The following is a 20,999-nucleotide window of genomic DNA, read 5'->3' on the forward strand; positions in this document are numbered from 1 at the left end:
GGCCAGCTGAAACATGGAAGAGGAAATAATCATGCAAAGCACGGGGATGGAAACGTATTTCTTGCCCCCAAAAGATCAACATGTATAGAAGTTCTGAGACAGGACAGAGCTTGGCATATTGTAGGAACTAACAATGGAATGAGCTACTCATCAGTAGAGGGAAACAACAGAAGATGAGGTTGTAGGGGTCAATAGGGACCAGATCATGGAAAACTGGCAAGCCACTACAAGGAGCCGCAATGCATTGTGAAGACTCTGGATGGTTTCAAGCAGAGGATTCATGTAATGTGGTTTGGTTTATGCTCGAGAAGCTCACTCTGGCTACTGAGAGGAGAGAGAATTAAGAGGGAGCAAAAGAAGATTCATATCGCAGCTCCAAGAGCTAGTCACCACATAGTGTTCTTGTGGGCTAAGGCTTAAAGGTAGGATTTTAGGAATAGTTTTAAGCTGGAAACTCAGAAGACACCAACTACCACCCAGAGAATCTTGCATTGCATAGACTTCCCGTTGACATGGGACCCTGGTTTCATTCCTTGGGGGAAAGACTTGCTTCTGCCCTCAGCCTGGACCCTAGCTTCTCACGACAGAGAGAGGGACATATTTAGACAATCAGAGAAAACAACTGCCAACTTTATAGCCTCAAGGAGCACCCCTGTCACTCAGATTGATGCAGGAGATCATTTAGACCCACACGTTGGTGAACCTGCCAAGCAAGTTCCCACTTGGCCAGCATCCGAGAGCCCAGAGGAGAAGGAAGGAAAAGCACCAGACACTCAGATGCCACGTGAAGAATGAGCTGTGAGCCCGCACCCACAGCTCAATTGGTATTGCTAACATGCCCTCTCCCTTTGCATCTTCGGAATAAGTAAATAATCCATCTACCTGAAATGAACTCCTTCAAAAAGAGAGAAAGAGGGAGAGAGAGAGAGCATTTGGAACATTTCTGAGACCTAAATTGACCAACTTTGATCAAGATGAGTTAGTAAAATAGCAGCCTCCACATCAGCTGCACATTTGGAGCCACTCAGTCATTATAAAATCATCTGAACTTCTCAGCAGAAGTACACATTGGGGAGTTTATTTTTGAGTCTCTCAGAATACAAAGGAGAGTCTATCCAATACCAGATCTGGGCAGAGCACACAGCTTCCTTTTAAATGAGGAGAATGAGATGCCCAGTTGCCTCTCCTTTGTTAGTAATTCCCTCTTCCCTCTTTGAAAGTTTCCCTGAAAGTAGGCAGTAATTTCTGATGATGGAAGAAAAGGCTCTTGGAGCCTCACCTGAGTAAGCAGGTTGCTGCTGGCTAGCAGAGCATTCTAGAGAACTCTTTGTTGGGCTGAACTCCCAGCTGGACACTGGGTCTGAGGAAGGAGGAGCATTTGCGGAATCCTTGATTTTCTTTATAGGAAACCAACTGAGCCCACTCCACCTCCATGGTCTGAAGCAGAAGCCAATGCTGTGAGGGGATTTCAGAGGTCATTCTGCTCTCAGCTAGACCAAAAACCCAAATACTCCATGGCTAACCACAAACTAGGGTCTGCTGGGGAAATACCAACTCCCTCATTGGTAAGGCATTGTGTGGCTACTGTCGACACCTTCCTACTATTCTCGCACCACTGAAAACCCTTCTGGGCTTTAGCATCATGGTCACCATAATCAAAGGCTTCAACTCCACCCTTTTCCAGAGACTTCATGTCTTGATCCTGGGTGAAACAACCAATCAACCAATACTGAATCATATCATTAGGTGTTGGAAGAAAGGGAGGGTATTCTTGCCCTTTAAGGAAAATAAAATACGGTCCCTGCCTTCCAAGTGCAGGTTGGAGGTGGGGCAGAGCAACGGCATCAAAGACAACTTGTGCTATAAGGTCAACTCCAGACAACAGGTACAATTCCATTCCATTCTAGAACACACATGACTGTCCAAGGTGATGGTGGAGATTTAGAGAAGAGCACCATGGCAAACCTGTATTTCAGAATCGTGGTCCAAGGAGTCTCATTGCCAGAGTACTGTAATTCCTCCTCCATCCATCCATCTATCCATCATCCATCCAAGAAACACTTTTCATGTTGACCCTATTCCAAGCACTGTATGGGGCACTGAGGATGTAATTATAAATTACAATTACCAGTAACAAGGTAAATACCTTTGCAGAGTTCATGGTCTGGTGGAAAAGGCAGATACACCCCTGATGCAACTAGCAACCCTCTCTTTGCCCACCCATTCTTGCGTCCACTCACCCATTCATTCAAGGAATATGTATAAAGCATCTACCAGCCCTGACACTGTGCCAGGTCCTAGGCACTCTGTAAGGAACAGCAGAGGAGGGCTTATCCTTATTGAGCTCAGTGCCCAGCAGAGTTGTGGCCAGGGTGTCATCTGAATAGGAGAGTTCAGGTGGTCAGTAGGGAGTGAGGCCCTGATGTGTGGGGATCAGAGAAAACTGCACGGGAGGTGGAAGGAGCTCAAGTGTAGCCTTGAAGGTCAGACTGGACCCTGCTCAGGTCAGGCAGGGGTCAATCCCTTCACTCACTATCCCTCCCCTGCACTTCTTCCCTGACCTCTTCAGAGTTTAGCAAGCTGAACAAAGACCTCCCTAGGCTCTGGGCTGTGATTACCCAACTGGAAATCCTTTCCTTATAATCAGGAAATTCTCCTTCCTGATTTCAGCTACACTGTGTCTCCTCGCTGCTGCCTGACGTATGTTCCCAGTTAAAAGTGTTTTCCCAGTGAAAAGACCTAGCAACAAATTCAAACACCACTCATACCTCTAATCTTGGCCTCTTTCTTGGTGTCCCTGCTTGCTGCTATTCCAGGGTCAAAGCTGGCACTCCTTGGGGACAGGCTGAGCTCAGAGAAAAATGGGAGAATTGGGAGCAAGTACACATGCCTGGGAAGCTTTTTCTGCCTGCACAGGGTCTGGAAGCATTTCCATGCCAGCATTCCTGCCCCTGATGGGGAGAAAGGGGACTGAAGGATCTGGGAAGTTCCCCGGAAGGGCAGTTTCACTGGTTGGTTTCATTTCCTGCAGTCACACCAGGCACAGTTTGGTTTCATTCATGACATCATCACAGACACCTGTTCTGTGCCAGGCAGCATGGGAGGCACTGGGCCAAACGAGACGAACAGAATGCAGTACCCACCTTAGAGGGACTCGCCCTCTAAAGGAAAACAGACAGGGGAACAGGGCTCATGCCCTAAGGGGGGAAGGATTCAGACATGCAACCAGAGAATATTCATCCATAGTGGCCCCATACAAATATATGAGCAACAGGGAGGAAGATGAAAGAGAGGTATCTGTTCTCATTATTGACTGAGGGGTGGAGGTGTGGGAGACAGGTGTGCAGGGAAAAGAAAGGACATGGGATCTTAATTCTACCATTCACGTGTTCTGTGTTCCTCTCTCTATCTGGTTTTAGTTCTATAATTTACTTGATGTAGGGATCTACACGGATATTCGTCTATGTCCTGCTTCTGTGATAGGATGACACCCCAGGTGTCCACTCCTCCTTACTGTTGCTAGCATTTATTCAGCCTACTATACTGTTGCTATCATTTATTCAGCACCCACTATAAGCGGGGCTAGAGCAGCGCTGAGTATTTTTACACATTTTAGCATTGTCTTCTCAACCACCTTGTTGTGAAGGCATTACTATTCCCATTTGAAATATGAGCAAACTGAGGCTCAGAGACAGTGCGGATGTATCTTCAGTGAGAAGCTCTGTGCAAAAAGATCAAGAGATCTTTGTAATCGCCCCTGGGAAACCTTCTCCTCCGAATTAAATTGGCTCAAAGGGAGGTGTACCTGCGCTTTCCCTCCAGGCTTGACCTCACGTTCACAGGGTACTGCTGGCCTCCTGCAGAGTCAGAGTCGGTAATAGGTTTCAGTTTTGTTTGAAAGCCCGTGGAGGTGACAAGGACTGGGCCAAGCGCACGCCTGGAGTTATATGGCTGGATGGGGCGAGGCGGAAGGCTTAGACTCACCGACTCGTTGATCAGAAAAGATACCTCGGGCCAAACCCTAGATATTTAGCCCACCCCTCGCACTTGGGAATTGAGGGAACAGGTTCAGACACGGAGGCTGCCGGGCGAGGACAGCAGTCCCGGGTAGCACATCAAGCCAGGGGCGGAGTAAAGGGCCGCGCCTGCAGCTCATGGTCTCTCATTCTCCACGCGGTCCGCCTGGCCCAAGGACCACTTCCCTCCTCCATCCCCAACCCTTCCTGGGACTTCAGGACCCCGCCTGGGACCCGAGGAAGCGTCTCGCCCCTTCGCTCCGCGCTCCTGCCCCCAACCAAGGCACAATTAGTGTGGGGTGAGTTTCCCTCTCCAGCTGGGTAATTATGTTCTCATTAGGAGCCGGGCCACCCGGGGTTGGAGCATCAGCGCTCCAGCGCAGCTCTGAGGGCGCGCTCCCAGTTCTGGGGACGGTGGAAGCCGTGGCGGGCGAGTGAACGAGCTAGGGGGCCCGTGCAGGACCTAGCAGAACCCGGTGCCGCGCCGCTCCAGACAGCACACGAGAGTGACCCCGGCTTCTAACAAGCGATCCGGCGCTGGCCCGGAGTCTCCCACCGACACTCTGCGCCTCCAGGAAAACCCGGGCCTGGAAGTCAGGTCTGGGCTCCTTAGGTCCTAGAAACCTCCTTGAGCCTCCCTCTCCTCCTCCACCCCGCCACACACACCAGAACCCTAACCTGCTGCAGGCCCGCAGGAAACTGAGGTTGGGGGGTGGGGGAGGGAAGGTAAGAGAGACCACATTGCAAAGAGGGAGGCCAGGAAGGGGTAATCACTCTGTTTCTCTCGGGTGAGGAAGGATTCCAGGAGGCAGGAGAGGAGGAAGTAACCAAGGTGACCTGGGCAGGGGAGGAGTCTTTGAGACTTTTGAGAAGGAGGCTAAACGAGGGGGTGGCCCTGAACCCCCACAGGCTCTATTCTGATCAGGTTTATATGAAATGAAAGCAGGAGACAGGGCAGAGATCTGAAAGGGCCTACAGGGTTCTAAGCATTCAAGGGAACCATGGTGAGGTGTAGGTTTTAGGATGAGCCTCCTCCCTGGCCTCTTTTGGGGGCAGGGATGTAGTCTCTACTGAGCCCTCAGCCTTTTTTGTCTCTGTCCCTTTCAGTCCCCAACATACCAGTTAGGAGTGTCCGGTTCCCTCTCAGCTGGAGCACAATTTTCAGATGAAGGCACAGGTAAGGATCACCCCCACCTCTATCCCGGAGGTGAGGGAGGTGGCCCAATTGACAAGGACCCAGCCCCAATGAGGCCTTTAACTCCAACTCCTGGTCCTTGGGGAGAGCGGTCCGCATCTCCGCTCAGTCTAACGGGAGACTCAGGCCTGAAGATAAGGGCAGTTTGGGGATGGATGTGGTAGAGAACCCCACATTTCCACTGGGGCCTCTGGAGCAGAACTGCCTGCTTAGCACTTCTGAGAGCTTGCTGAAGTGGGTACCACTACCCCTGTCACACACTGCAGAGCAGAAGGCAGGCCCAGGCCCAGATATCTCCCTTGCCAACCAGTGCCAACAAGGCCTGGTGGGAGAGCAAGAAGGGGGAGTGAATCCTGGAAAAGCAGCTACAGAAGGGCTTCCCAGAGGAGGCAGGTTCTTCCTCGAACGGCTTAGATCCCCAGAAAGGATTTTGAAAAGTAGAGTAGAGAAAGTGTGTTTCCAATTGAGCAGAGAAACAGCCGGTGCAGAGGCATGAAGACGGGAGTGGGAGATGGGCTCATCGAATGGCAGAGGGAAAGGATCAGCAGGGGGAGGAAGCAGTGGCTAGAGCCAGTCTGAGAAGCATCTCTAATGCCAAAAATCAGACCTTGGGGAAGAGAGGGGCCCTCCCTCGGCTGGAGCCAGGACAGAATCAAGGGATAACTCCCCCCCCCCCCTGTCCCACTTGGGGCCCACTTGCTCCCTTCTGGTTCACATTCCAGGCTTCAGAGCTGGGGCTCCGGCTGCAGGTGAGCCCGAGTTCCTGGATAGGCAGGTTTCCTCTTTGCCTCCATCCCAGCCTCAGGCCTAGCACTCAGGAGACAGCCCCCAGGAGCCAGATCAGAGCAGGGGACAGCCAGGGCTCATTAAACACAGGCCAAAGAACTGCAGGCCTGTGTTCAAGACAGAGGACGGCTGGAATCTGAGAGCAGGAGGGATTCTTGAAGATTTTTGAATTCCTCTTTGTCTCTATATGGTTGGGCAAACTGAGGCCAGAGGAGAACTTGCCAAAATCACCCAGCTGGAGCACAGCCTGGTAGTCCCACAGCCGGAACAGGCACGCTGGGGGTACCCTCCCCAGGAAGAGGGGCGACTGGCCACCACAAGGGAGCTGACATTGAGTTAAGGGCGCTGCTTCCTTGGGTTGTAACTACGCAACCGGCATGGCCCGTGAGCCCTCATCCTAGGCAGAGAAGAGAGTACCTGGTGCTCCGTGGGTGCATGCCTGGCAGACTGGCTGTTCAGGGACAGAGTGGTTGCAAGGAGCTAGTTCTGCCCAAGACTCCAGTTCTCCGTGATCTCTCCCTCCCAACCGGAAGAATGCGGAGAAAGCTTTTTTTTTTTTTTTTTTTTTTTTATGTTCCTTTTTTGAAAGAACAGCTTTTCCTTTTAACTCTCTCTACGGTTCTGGATTGCACCTTATCCCTACTTCCCTGGGAACTGACTATGCGGGAGAGCTGTGGAATGGGGGAGAAAAGCACTCCTCACTCCTGAAGTCCCTAGCTATCTCCCTGGGGACCCCCGGGCTGCTGGGGCTTCGGAGCACGGGGTTAGGGATGCGGGCCCCCTGGCTTGAGTGCGAAGGAGGAACAAGTCCCCGTTTAGAGGAAGGCCCCACGCTTGGCGAGTTTCCATTAGAGGAACGGCAGGAATTAGGAGAAATATGGCTTATTGTGCTATTATTACCCCCTTTTTCTCCACCCCTCAGGAGCCAATTAAATCCACCCCTGAATCTCCACTAGGAAAACAAAAAACAAAGAACTCTGAAAGGATCAAAGCCAGAGGTGCCTATCCAGGCCCAGACTCTTGCCCCAGGCCCCTGCAGCCACCCGCTTCTTGACACCCTACTTCCCTCGCTGCTGAAGCGACTGGGTCAGACTTCCAGACTTAAAACGAAGTCGTTTATTTCAATTTTGCTTTCACATATGTTCCGATACAATCAAAACTCCTGGACGAACCTCTTGAATGAAAGTCCTGCATTGAGCGCAATCGCAGGTCCTGGGCGCCCCGGTAATACGGCGGGCGGACTCAAATTCAGAGGCGCTGGTATAAAACAGACGCTGCTCCCGGAACTGTGGGGCGGACGGCTGGGGAAATCCAGGGGCAGAGGCGTGGGAGTCGTGCTGGCTCCTCGAATTGGGATTCTCCCTGATGCATTTGGACTTCTAAAAAATCCAAACTTCGCTTCCAGGCTGGTAGTGGCGCCGGGCCTCGCAAGATTTCGGCCAAAGCAGGGAGCACGGGCGAATGCGGGGCTTGGCTCTAGGCCTGGCGCAGAAAGGAGCGCGGGCTGGCTTCGCAAGGATGCGCTCGAGCCCCGGCCTCTCTCGGGTTGCCGTTCTCACCAAGGGTTGCGTTTCTCACCAAGTCGACTTCCCGCGCCTCCGAGCCTCGCCCTTCCACAGCCCGCCCCCAAACCTCGCAGCTGGGAAAGATGCGGAGTTTAGAAAGCTGTTCCAGAAAAATAAAAGTCCCACTTCAACTTTATTGGGTTAAAGCAAAATTAAATCTTGGCTATTCACACGTATGTTACAGAGGACGAGGAAGCGTCCGGAAGAACCTCCTGGCATTTAGTGAGCCACAGAACACGAGGGCATTGACAAGCATCAAGACATCAAGCAGCCTTTCACGATCACTCCGAATAGGACATAGAAATACGGAAATACAGCCAGTTTCCACTGGGAAGAGTTCTTTGAATACAAATGATATATATTTATATATATTTTTGAACCAGTCACCCCGAAGGTGAGTCCTTTCTCTGCTAACAAGCAGCGGAGAACACAAAGTATGTTCAGCTAATTAACTCTTGAGCTGTATTTTAAGAGCAATATTTGCCAAATTAAAACTACCTCCCCCTTTCAAAATAAAACCAAACAAACAAACAAACAAAACGAACAAAAACCTTATCCCCTCTCCAAACTAAAAAGAGGGGAGGGGCATATTAGATTTCAGCAGGTGGAAAGATTCATAGGGGAGTGAGGAGGAAGATATTTCACGTTATACAGTGAAATACAGTTTCTTTTGTATAAATTGTAAGGGATAGGAACATGGGGGTAGAAACAATGACAAGGCAGTCTCTCTTTCTTGATTACTTCAACCGGAATCGGGGAGACGAGTTTATTTTTGGAAATGGGAGTGCGCAGAGCTAAGCGGAATTTACTTTTTCTATTGAGGAAACGGACAGAGTAGTCCGATCCCCCGGCGCGCACCTTTTACCCGGATACAGCTGGGGAACATGTAGGAAGTTTCAAGTCCTCTAAATTTCAGCCTCTTTCTCATTCTCTCTCCTGCCTTCGCCCTCTCCGTGCCTCCATTCCGGCAATGAGCCAGTCAGAGGGGAAACACCAGGAATCCGGAGAAGGTCGAGTACTTCCAGCCCCCCATCAAGTTCCCCCGCTCCAGCTTGAGGTATGCTCGGTCACCTTTCTCCATCTGGATTAGAACTCCGTTGCTGGCAGCCTCCCGGGTCACGTCCTGGTCACCAGCAAAGGCTGAAATCACCGGCCACCCATTTAACATGAGGCTCACCTGGGAAAGAGAAAGGCCTGCTTCAGAGAGGCGACCTAGGCCCGTACCAAAGTGGCCGTAAAGACGGTAACCTTCGCCGCTTGGCTCAGAGTTAGAAAGGCCGGGGAACATGGTGGAAAGGGGTGGGGGTAGAAAAAGGGGCTTTTCAGCCTACTGCTGCGGGTCCAATGGGGTGAAAGACAGCCAAACTGGAGGACAGGAAGGGGCTGCCCCCCCCCAAAAAAGAGTCACTTTCATTCCTTGAGCTTGCCAAGCAAATCCCAACTGCACTTTTTTATCCAGTTTAATGAATCCATAGACGGCTGGAGTGCCCTGATATTTTTGTCCCCCCCCCCCAACTCGGCCCCCCCATCCCCTCTTCAAAGAGAAACGCAGGCAACTGGAGTTTCTGGGAGAACAAACCAAACAAAAACCTTGGTTCCTCCCGGTCCTAGCTGCCTGGACACTGTGGAGACAGTGGAGAAGCTGGGCAAGGGTTCTGGCTGATGAGAAATTTCCCCAGAGCTGCACTCTTTCCTTGCTCCCCAAACCGGGGCTCAGCTCCTATCCCAGATCCAGCTGTGCCCCCACTGCCTGCTTTTGCCTTTGCTGTGGCATCAGCAGCCAGAGGCCCCGCGCCCTCTCCCCAGTTGTGCGTCCTGCCTTCCGTTTCTGCCCAAAGGAAACCTGGACACCTTCAGAACCTGGAGAGCCGGTGAGTGCTGGCTGGAGCGAGCCTGGAGCCCAGAGGCAGTAGCTCTACACCCCCTCCCTTCTTTCTCCACCCTTTAACCGCTTGGGCTCTGATGCTGGTAGTTCAAAAATCCAGAGTCCATCCCCAAAGGGATGCCAGGATCCCCCCTGAGCTTGGTGCTGAAGGCAAACACAGGGGAATCCAGACTTCTGAGTGGGACAGGGGATGGGGATATAGTCTGTGGTGCTGAAGGTGAGAGGCGCAGAAAGCTGCTGGAAAGAGGGAACTGTCTCTGATGCTAACCTGCAAACGCTATGGGAAATCCCTGCAGTCCAGTGGAAAAGGAAAGAACCTCTTTGGGGAGGCCCAGAAGGTGAAGGCAGGAAACTGTGTATGGGAAGGAGACTAGGTTCCAAGAGCCGGGGGAAAAAGCAAAAGCCTGAGAACTGTGAGGCCCTGCTACTCGTCCAACCAAGCAACCCCAGACACATGGAGCTGCTCCTTCTATCACCCACCCCCATAGGGGCCGCTCATTCCTGCAGCTAATAGCCCCCTACCCGGCTGGGGCCTGACCCCGAGGCGGTGGCTGACCTGAATGGTCTGTCTGTTGTAGACTTTAACCACGTGGAAGTTAAAACTGTAGATCCCTTTGCGCGGGGCGATGAAAGTGCTGCGTTCAGAATCAAAGTTGTTCCCGATGTTCACTAGTACCTATAACGAGACGGGAACGAAAGGGAGTAGACAAGAGGCAGTCACGAACTCCTGTCCCCGAGCCTCTGCAGAGCCTTGGAGTGGATTGAACATCAGCCTTCTACCTCTCCTCCACCCGGCAAACCAATCTGCACGGAGCACTCACCTGGTCAAAGTAGATGATCATAGTGCGATTACTCATCTCGGACGGCTCGTGGTTGGTGCTTCTGATGGCAGAGAAAGCCACCTTGGCGCTGCCAGAGCGTACAGAGATGCCCAGAGCTGTGCCGGTGGGATCGGACGTGGGGTTGGAGTCGCACACCACCAGGCACTTGCCTTCCAGCACGATGGGCTCCGTCTCATTCTGCCCGCGGGCCGGGCCCGCCAGCCACGCCGCCCCCAGCAGCAGCAGCTCCACGACGCCCAGCATCGCGACGCCGGCGCCCACCCCGCCCCCCACCCCGGGGGCTGCTTGCGCCAGCCGCCCCCCCGCCCCAGCCCCACTCCGAAGCCCCCTCCTCAGCTCCGTGCGCAGCTTCGCAGACGCCGCTCCGGACACTACTGCTCTTCCTTGCACTCCGAGGCAAGCGTGCCCCCGGCGCGATGCTCCCGGAGCCCCGCCCGGGCCTCAGGGGTGCCGCGGCTGCCCAGCCGTACTTGGATGCATAGCCGCTACCGCTCGGTCCCCGCTGCTTCCGCCGCCTCCTGCTCGCACCCGCCGCTGCCGCCGCCGCCGCCGCTCTGAATTATTGATGCAGCCGGCGCTGCAGCCGGAGCGGGCGGAGAGCGCGCGCCAGGCACAAAGGCGCGGACCGCCGCCTGGCCCCGCCCCCGCTGCCTCCTAGCCCGCCTCCCTCTACAGCTCCGCCCCCGCACTGGCCTAGGCTCCGCCCCCCAACCAATCCTAACGCGCCGCGCTCCCCGCTGAGCCAATGGCGGCCCTGTCCGCGCGCGGCCACCTGACCCCGGGCGCCGTTGTTATTAGGCGCGGCGAGGCGGGCGGCGCGCGGCAGCGGGGTTGGGCTCTGGCCGGGAGTCGACTGTGGGAGCGAGGACTGGGGACGCGCGCGCGCGCGCGCCCGTGCGCCCGTGCCCGGACTGTCCGCCGTGGCCGCTCGCTCTTTCGCCTCCCGCCTTCTGCCAGCGTCTTATTCAGCCCCCTCAGCCCTTCCGCCCGCCTCCAATGGCCAGCCCGCAGGTAGGAGGCGGCGCGCGCGCTCCGGGTCGGGAATAGAATCAGGGGCGCGAGAGGCGCCCGCGTGTGGGCGCGCGGGGGTGGGAGGGGAGCGCCCCCCAGCGGGCGCAGGCGGGAGGGGCAGCCGGCGCGCGGGTGGGCTCCGGCGAGCGAGCTAGCCGGGCGGCCGGGCTGCCGGGCGCGTGCGTGCGCGGCAGGGCGGGACGGGGAGGGGCGTGCACGGTAGCCTCCAGGGGAGGTGCAGGTGCCGCGGTGGGGAGCGGGCTTGGGGGACTCCAGACCAGTTTCAGCGCCGGTCTCCCCGGCCCACGGCCACTGCGATGGAGTTCAGCCAGTCGCCCTCGCCTGCCTGCCGAACCGCGGAGTCCCACTGAGTGTGCATTCCTTCTTTCTTTCGCTCATTTATTCGGGATAGATCATTGAATGTGTACGAAGTGCCAGGCACTGGGGCGGGCGCTGAGGATGCCGCGGTGAACCAAAGCAGACGAGGCCTGCCTCCGTGCCTCTTACAGTCCAACACAGTAGGCAGTGACAAATACAGTGGCGTCGCACGCAGTCTCATTTACCTGGTCGCATTTTCTCTTTTGCACTTGCAATTTAATATTGCATCCGCATTTTTTATGTACTGTGCCCCTTTCCTGCTTGTTTTATCCACGTGTACCTGCCCATTAGCACTGCGTGTAGACGCCAAATCCTGTGATTTATGGGCGATTTTTCAAGAGTAATTTCGACCCTACAAGAATTTTTGCCTCGTGCATTGGGTTAAAACTTTACACACACGCGCAGGAAACAAAGATACAGTTTTGCCAAGTAGCAGGCAGAAGGGAGCGGCGGAGAGGGTAAGAGAAAGGGTTCGTTGCAGCCCGAGGAGCCGGCGGGCGGAGACCTGAAGGATGAACGCAGGCGGAAGCAGAAGGACGAGCGGACCTCTTGGTAGCAGAATCACCGGCTCCGGACCCCAAGCAGAAGCGGGTGGGGATGCTGGCCACCGGGGCACCTAGCGCTGCGGTCACCCCCGGGCGACCTTGAATCTGCGTGTTCAGCGGAGCTAGAGCCGAGGTGCGGCAGGCGGGGCCGGGCGCAAGCCCAGGGATCTGGCAAGACCTGGGGGGCGCGGACTGAGTGCACTTCTTTTCAGCCTCAGGGTTTGCCACCAGTGGGGTCTGCCGCCCCTAGGGTACGCGCTCCCCCACGCGGGGAAACCTGTCTCGGAATCTCCAGTAGCCACGCCTTTCAGCTTCTCAAGCTCCCTTTGTTTCCTTGAGACTTTGATAGCTGTCTAAAGAATTACCTGGCAGGAGCCCCATCTCCGACACCCGCCTCTGATTGGAGGCCTGTCAGGGCCACTGAGTGTGCCAGGAGAAAGGGAAAGGGTGGGGGAAGAGGCAACGATTTTGCTTAAATTAAAAAGACACAAAAATAATTTTTTCAACTCCAGTCTTTTTGAGACATCCCCAGAAAGCGTTGCTAGCCGCGATGACACCTAATGTGAGAGCATGAACTAATTTAAGAGGTGAGGTCTGAATAATGAGCCAGCATCCAGTAGAGCCGCCATCCAGTAGAGCTGGCAGCTGCGGCGGCAGAGGGTCCCTGGAGAAGCACTCCCGCAGAACCAACGGTATACTCTACACTCATTCATTTCACAGGTGTTTCCTGAGGACCGGCCCTGTCCGGGAAAGCCTGTTTTCATGGAGCTCACAAGCAGGACTGAGATTACCTGGAGATGGTCGATCGCCAGTTCCTTGTTCCTCTTCTCTTCATGGAGAGGCTGTAGCTTGAACTGCCACCCATATGCCAGTGATGCTCCATCTTGCATTTCCCATCTCAGCCTCTCTGCAGCCCAGGCCTACCGTCCTGGGGGCCTGCTGGACCTTTTTGCTTATATACCCTAGAGGCATGTTTAACTGACCCATACCTTGTCTCCTTCCTCACCTCCCAAACTCTGCCCCTTCCTTTTTCTCTTGTTCCAGTGACAACAGCTGCACCCACCTGGGACCCCCACATCTAATTTGACTCCATCTCTGTCCTCTTGTTTGAACCATTCTCATAGGGCTACCTATTTGGCATCCATTTGTCTAGCCTGGGCTATTTCAAGAGCTTCCTAATTTATCATTGAAGGATTAGTGCAACTATGGTACTCTTGCTTCTGTTATATACTTCTTATCTTCCATTTGATATCTGTCGAATGCCTTGAGATATGTAACCTCCTCTTTTTTTCCCATATAAGGGATACTTCTGTGGTCACCCGACTTCAGGTTGTTCAGTCTTCTAGCATTCTCCATCCCTCTTCCGAATAGTATGTGTTCAGAAGATAATGAATATTAATTTAATGTTAATAGATATTTACTTTCCCAATTTGGGAGGATTAAATAAGATAATATATATATAGGGAGGAAAATCCATTAGAAACCTCAAAAGCCATCATGTTTATTTTTTAGTGTTGTCTCATTTTAGACTCAGGATTCTTTTAGCTGTGAGTAAGGAAGCATATTCAAACTGGCTTAAGTATCAAGTTAATGCAAAAAGCCTATGAGTACATCTTGCCATCGGAAATATGGCTGGATCTACTAATCGAGTTTATCAAGATCAGTTTTCTGGTTTGGGCTTCATTTTCAGACAAGTTTCCTAATGATAGCCCCTTAGATGCTACTACTACTTAGTCCTAGCAAGAAAGAGAGATGACTTCTCAAAAATCTCAGGGCACTTTTTACAAGGGCAGTTTGAGTTGCTTGCCCCTTTCTGAATGTAGAAAAGGGGCTCTTCTCCTGTATAAAATTGGATTCAGCTGTCTTCCTCTGAAAAGGCATTTGGTGTTAGCTGCACACTCTCTGGATTAGGTGGGTTCTCCAAAGGAATATTGCAGAAAGAATGCTGGGCAGGCAGAAGCAACACGTCTATTTTAGTCTCTCTCCGAGGGTCAGCTGCAATATACTTCACCCAAAAGCAGCAGTGATGAAGAACCTTAGCCAAAACAATAGCTGTGTTTGTCTTGGTCCTTTTGCATCTTCAAGAAGTCGGCTAAACATGAATAAACATGAAATTAGATGCTATCAACCATGACGTTACTTAAGGGTTAGCTTGAAGCTTGAATGCACTTTGAATGGTAAAGCCAGATAAGTATGATGATTAAGTAATTGTAACATTCTATTCTAAGAGGATATTTTGATAACAGTTATGTTGGAATTGACTCTTTTCTGTTCATTTGTTAGGGCTCCTAAAAAGATAAAAATTTCATTTCTTCATGGATAGGCATCTGAAATTCTTTATCATTTACTGATCGATCAATTAAAAACAAGTGGAAATTTGAGGGAGAACATCTGAAAAATAAAAAGATTGAGTTAGATCATATTTGAAATTTGAGAGTATAGGGTTTAGCTTACCAAGACTCTGCAGGTGTTGAAATATTGGTAAGGTATTATAAAATCCATTGATCTGAAGCTTTTAAAGTAATGCATTGTAGAGATTTAGGCACCTATAAGATTGCAGATAATGAATGTATACTGTTGCTGTTACATCCTTTACCTGCTGCTTTAAATTCAGCCTTCTGCTTCAGTGAAGTAAAAGGTTTATTACCGTTCACTACATTCTGAATTTCCCACCACGGTGCATTTTGCGAAATGAATATAACTGCTATCTTGATCCCACCCACCCGAAACCGTGGGAAAAAAGCAATCCGCTACTTTGGAATAAGGGAGCATTTTCAGAAAAGGAGGAATATTCTGTCTTTGGGTGTGCAATGAACTCATCCTTTTATTAAATAAAAATGTATTCTCTAGTGTTTATGTACATCAAAGAGCATTTTATTTCTTAGTCCTGTGGTTCAAAGGTCCAAACAGTATAACTCACTATTATTTAGCCCATAAAGCAGAAGAGAATGGCTGGTTTGTTCTGAAGTGTTAAGTTGAGGATTTCAAGGGTCAAGGTCATTTCAAATTAAAGCTTGGATCTATACTATAGAGTATGTAAAATGATTCTAAGTTGTACCAAGCATGAAATAAGATTTTCAATTTCACCAAAACCTGTCTTCCTGGTATGTCTTATTTTTTTCTTTTTCTGCCTACTCAGATTAATTTTAAAGGCAACATTTTTGCCATTTAAGTTTTAAAAGTTACATTACAAAATATACGATAAAAAAAAGCAAACAAAAAAAACCCCAAAAAACAAAATATACTTAATAATTGGACACTTATTAAATGCAAGATTACTTTTGAATGAAGGCCAGTTTTGTGGTAACATTTCAATTCTTTAAAAAAAAAAAACAAAAAAACTTGGATCCTTAGGGAGAGGGTGATGGGCTTGTGGACATTGGGGAGGGTATGTGCTATGGTGAGTGCTGTGAAGTGTATAAACCTGGCAATTCACAGACCTGTACCCCTGGGGCTAATAATACATTATATGTTTATAAAAAATAGAAAAATTATTTTAAAAATAAATAAATAAAACTTGGATCTTAAAAAAATCAAAGAATATATTCATAATATATTTACCTCTTATGTATGTTAATACCAAATTATGCATTTTCTAGCTCTATTCAGAAGGAGAGACTTTGTGTCTTCTAAAATGAGAGATAATGGCGCCATTTTTAAAACAATACCTTGAATCTGCTGTGGTATGTGCTGGTAAGAATTTTATATGAAGCTGTTGTTCAAGGTCATGCCGTTAAGGTCAAAGGAAAAAAAAAACAAAATAATGTAATCCTACAAAGCTGCTCTTGAGAGAAAAGTTACATAGGTAACATCAAACAATAGCTGGAATTTTTCCAAGAAGTAATTATCTGTGTGCTTTTGGGGTGGTTGATTATGGGGACAAACCAAGGTTTGGCCAATTCAGCAAACATTTATTGAGTGCCTGCAATGCATGAGACACTGTTTTAGGACTTGTGATTAGTGCAGATATGAATCACACATGCCTCCTGCCCTCTAGGACCTTGTTTTGTGGTAGTCAGAGATGCATACCTGGAGAACCTCCATTTAAGACTTCCAGATGTACTCAGAAGTCTTAGTAGTGGATCTGCCTACGTTCTCATTTGGTTGCTTTGATTATTCTATATTTGTTTACATTTACCCTATTAATCAGAAAATGTGCAAAAATTCCATACACACATGAAATTAATAAATATTTCAGGGATGTACTTCACATGCATTTGACATTTGTCAAAGAAACGGTGAGCGTTGTCATCTTTGGTGGGCGCCTGGGTTAACATTTGGAAAAAGTTATCACCAGCCTTCATAGGGATCTTAGGGAAATTTCCTGGATTTTGCATTCGTTGACAGTGCTCAGAGTGCTCTCAGGATGGGGTCTTAGAGAAAGACTGCTTAACTGGAGGACTCTTTGAATCAGAGATTTCTGTTACCAGGAGGTAAACAAAAGGAAGAATTTAAATAGAACTTGAAGGAGGGAATGCAGAAGAAAAAGGAATTTTTTTTAATTTTTTTTAATTTAAGTGTAGCTGACACACAATGTCACATTAGTATCATATGTACAGCATAGTGACTGGACAAGTCTATACTTAATGATGTGATCGCCACAAGTGCAGCTCCCACCCATCACCACACAACACTTTTACAACACCATTGACTATATTTTCTATGCTGTGCCTTTTACCCCCATGACTTATGCATTCCATAACTCAAAGCCTGCACCTCCCACTCCCCTTCACCCATTCTCCCCACGTTTCTCCCCTCTAGCAACAACCAGTTTGTTCTCTGTGTTTATGGGTCTGTCCCTGTTTTGTTTTGTTTTTTTGCTTATTTGTTTGTTTGTTCATTTGTTTTTTAGATACCACATATAAATGAAATCATATAGTATTTGTCTTTCTCTGATTATTTCACTTAGCATAATACTGTCTGGGTCCATCCATGTTGTTGCAAATAGCAAGATCTCATTCTTTTTTATGGCTGAGTAATATTCCGTGTGTGTGTGTGTGTGTGTGTGTGTGTGTGTGTGTGTGTTTGTGTGTGTGTGTGTGTGTGTGTGTAATGGAATACATATATATGTATTCATATAGATATATATGTGTGTGTGTATATTACACACATATGTGTATGTGTGGTTGTGTGTGTGTATAAAGCAGTTTCTTTCTCCATTCATCTATTGATGGGCACTGAGAATGCTTCCATATCTTGGCATTGTAAACAATGCTGTGGTAAACATAGGGGTGCCTATATCTTTTTGAATTAGTGTTTTCCTTTTCTTTGGGTATATATCCAGTAGTGGAATTACTGGATCATATGGTATTTCTATTTTTATGTTTTTGAGAAATCTCCATACTATTCTCCACAATGGCTATTCCAGTTTACATCCTCACCAACAGTGCATTAGGATGCCTTTTCCTCTGCATCATCACCAACACTTGTTATTTCTCATCTTTTTGGTACTAGCCATTCGGACAGGTGTGAGGTGATACCTCATTGTGGTTTTAATTGGCATTTCCCTGAGGACGAGTGTTTCTTGTTTCTGTCGGCCCTCTGTATGTCTTCTTTGGAAAAGTGTGCTTTCAGGTCCTCTGCCCACTTTTAATCAGATGATTTGTTTAGGGTTGTTGTATTTTTAAAAATTATTTGCCCAAAATGATATTTTCCGGTAGACTTCTTAGAAATTAAGTCAGAAGATCATGCATAGTTCTGCTCCTTTGCATCAAGGCCTCAGTGATAGGTATGTTGTTGGGCTCCCCTACCACTGAGCAACTCCCTGCCTTCTTCCTCTTCTTGGCCCCAAGAAGCTGATTCCTTCCAGTTGGCTTCTGTTTTGGCCAATGGAAGGTATAACCAGAGGATCAGAGAGAAGGGGAGAGAAAGTTGGGATATTTCTTCCTGCTCTCACCCTGCATCAGTGCAGGTGGTATGAAGCAATGACCCTGAGAAGCTCCGTGATCCTTCCTTCTCTCTTGGGCTCGAGCTCTCATGTGAGCAGCGTTCTTCTCCCACTCTCTTTTCTGCCTGAGGATGGGGGATCTGCCAGTCCCTGGGTTCTTAGCATCTCATGTTGATTCCCCTGACCCTGCCAACACCTCTGTAGGTTGTCCCTTCCTTAAAAATCTCTCCATTTTTTTCATTTATTCTTCTCCTACCCACTTAAGCCCCCATGTTGCATCACCGATGGGATTGGGAGGGAGACAAACCATAAGTGACTCTTAATCTCACAAACCAAACTGAGGGTTGCTGGGGGGAGGGGGTTTGGGAGAAGGGGGTGGGATTATGGACATTGGGGAGGGTATGTGCTTTGGTGAGTGCTGTGAAGTGTGTAAACCTGGTGATTCACAGACCTGTACCCCTGGGGATAAAAATATATGTTTATAAAAAATAAAAAATTAAAAAAAAAAAAACTAGACACCAATAACCATACATGTCAATGAAAAAAAAAAAATCTCTCCATTTGAACTGAGTTTAATTCTGTTTCCTCCTGGGATCTCAGTGATACACTGTACCAGAACAAAACCTTGTTTCACCTCCAGAACCAACAGATTTGATACATTTCATCCTCTTACGGAATCCTTAGGTTTAATTACTTCTTGTATCATAAAAAATCACTATGAATTAAACTGTAACTTATTACAAAACCAGTTTAGATAGATGACATTACTAAGATTGTATATTTCAAATAAAACCATTCATGTCAAGCTTTAAAAATTAACCTCTGATAGATGTAATTATGCTATTTTCAGAATATTAAAGTGAAAATATGAAAAGAAGTATTCTTCTTTTAATTGATTTATTTATTTTCAGAAAAACAGTATTCATTATTTTTTCACCACACCCAGTGCTCCATGCAATTAAAAGAAATATTCTTTAAAGTAATAAATGCTAAATACTCCAAGTAAATTACATCCTATCCAACTGCAATACAAGAATATGTTAATATCTTGAGAAAAATACAGTATCATTTTGTAAACTCATAAAGCTATTTTGAGTTTTTAAAGTGTGAAAACCTTACCAAAATGTGTTTTATTATGGGGAAAGTATGACAATACTGCTATTTACTATTTAAATTTGTAAACTTTTATCTGTGCACATTCTCAACAAATGAGGATTTTATTGTTGTTATATGACATAAGTAATATTTTAGGTTTTAAAATACCAGATTGAAAGGAAACCATGATAAAGTATATTCCAATATATAGGTATTAATGAGGGAATTCTTTTTTAGTCCATTAAAAAACTTTTTTTTTAAGATTTTTATTTTTTAAGTTATCTCTAGGCACAGTGTGGGGCTGGAAGTCATGACCTCGAGATTGAGAGTCACATGCTGTATGGACTGAACCAACCAGGTGTGCCCTAGCCATTTAATTCAGTTATCCATTTCACACTGCCCAGTAGTGTTTGAAGTCCTTACCAAAACAGTATAAAGCCTACTTAGGAAACATAAAGCAATTAGAAAGCAATCTTTGGCAAGTAAACTATCCATAAGTGGCAACAAAATTTAGAATAAATTTAATGAAAGTGTCTATTAAATCTTGGGGTTTACTGGTCCAGAAAAGCAGCCCAGTTGAATTACTATTTCTTGGGGTTGTTGTAGTAACATACTGCATAGGGTAACTCTTTTAAAGTAACTATTGATGTACCAAATTTATCTATGGTTTCGTCACTGTATTATAAAATTTCATGAATGGTCCATCCTCACTTACTATGAAATTGATCCTAATAGTTATGCACCAACAATATCAAGATGACAGAGTATTATTTCAGTGAGACTTCTATGGCCTGTTTAGATAAATAAATATAATAATTTTGGATCTTTAACCTGGAGTGTCCTTTTTAATTGAAATAAAATTGACACATAACATTATGTTAATTTTACTTATACAACATAATTTTTCAGTATTTTTTACATATTGAGAAATGATCATCAGAATGAGTCTAGTTAATATCCATCACCAAATATGGTTATAAATTTTTTTTTTGTGATGAGAACTTTTAAGGTATTCTTTCTTAGCAACTTTCCAATACACAGTACAATATTATTAATGACAGTCACCATGCTATACATTACATCCCCAGGACTTATTTATTTTATAATTGGAAGTTTGTACCTTTTAACTCCCTTCACCCATTTTGCCTACCCCCCCACCATGGAGTGTCTGGAATCTTAAATGTTGCCCCTTAATTTTTATCAAGTTAGCTGCCTACATTTTACAGACTGGGGCCCAGGGAGTGTAAGCTCCCTGAGACACTCCATGCAACACAATGGTACTTGTGTTGGCTCATTTAAAGTCAGAATGCAGAGTCTAGAACCTCATGCCCATCCCTAGTAGGAAAGAGACCTTTGATAAGCTGTATAACTCTCTGTGTTTAATTTTCTTATCAAACAAGTAAGAATAAAATGAGCATCTATCCTAAGGGTTGATTTTAAGGATGAAATGAGATAATTCACATTAGCCTGAACCTGGCGTGTGCTATCCAATCCATGAGAGCTACCATTCTCCTGCCTGGGTGCCCAGGTAGAAGGAATGCCAAAATTAGAACCTCGGGGCAGTCACCTCCACTGCCCAGGCTTGCTCCAGACTCATCTTGAGGTGGACCAGGCACCCACCTAGCTGTTTGCCAGTGGTTTTTCTTCTGTTGCTTCACAAAAGTTCAGGCAATAATGTCTTTGATTTTGGTAGATATATTCCATTGATACAGAAAAAGCATTTGACAAGATACAGCATCTGTTCCTGATTAAAATGCTTCTAGTATAGGCATAGAGGGAACATTCCTTCATAAA

The 20,999-nt window shown here is 47.8% G+C and overlaps 1 protein-coding gene across 1 annotated transcript; it reads right to left on the reverse strand.

The window, feature by feature from the left end:
• Positions 1–8,291: 8,291 nt before the first annotated feature.
• On the reverse strand, positions 8,292–10,922 carry CBLN1 (cerebellin 1 precursor). The gene is made up of 3 exons (XM_004744577.2): positions 10,269–10,922; positions 10,004–10,123; positions 8,292–8,739 (listed from the first exon to the last, which is right to left on the reverse strand). Exons 1-3 carry the CDS (start codon positions 10,530–10,532, stop codon positions 8,542–8,544), a joined length of 582 nt encoding a protein of 193 aa, XP_004744634.2. The 5' UTR covers positions 10,533–10,922; the 3' UTR covers positions 8,292–8,541.
• Between the last annotated feature and the right edge of the window lie 10,077 nt (positions 10,923–20,999).

The sequence above is a fragment of the Mustela putorius genome, unplaced genomic scaffold, assembly GCF_011764305.1.
Source record: "Mustela putorius furo isolate JIRA1106 unplaced genomic scaffold, ASM1176430v1.1 tig00000174_pilon_pilon_pilon, whole genome shotgun sequence".
Lineage (NCBI taxonomy): Eukaryota > Metazoa > Chordata > Mammalia > Carnivora > Mustelidae > Mustela > Mustela putorius.

Bases quoted from the DNA above. Each gene is read 5' to 3' on its own strand.
- CBLN1 (XM_004744577.2), bottom strand. From the start codon at position 10,532: ATGCTGGGCGTCGTGGAGCTGCTGCTGCTGGGGGCGGCGTGGCTGGCG. The intron at 10,124-10,268 runs GTGAGTGCTCCG...GTCTCGTTATAG, and splicing joins TGATCATCTACTTTGACCAG to GTACTAGTGAACATCGGGAA. The intron at 8,740-10,003 runs GTCAGCCACCGC...TCTCTTTCCCAG, and splicing joins ACAACAGACAGACCATTCAG to GTGAGCCTCATGTTAAATGG.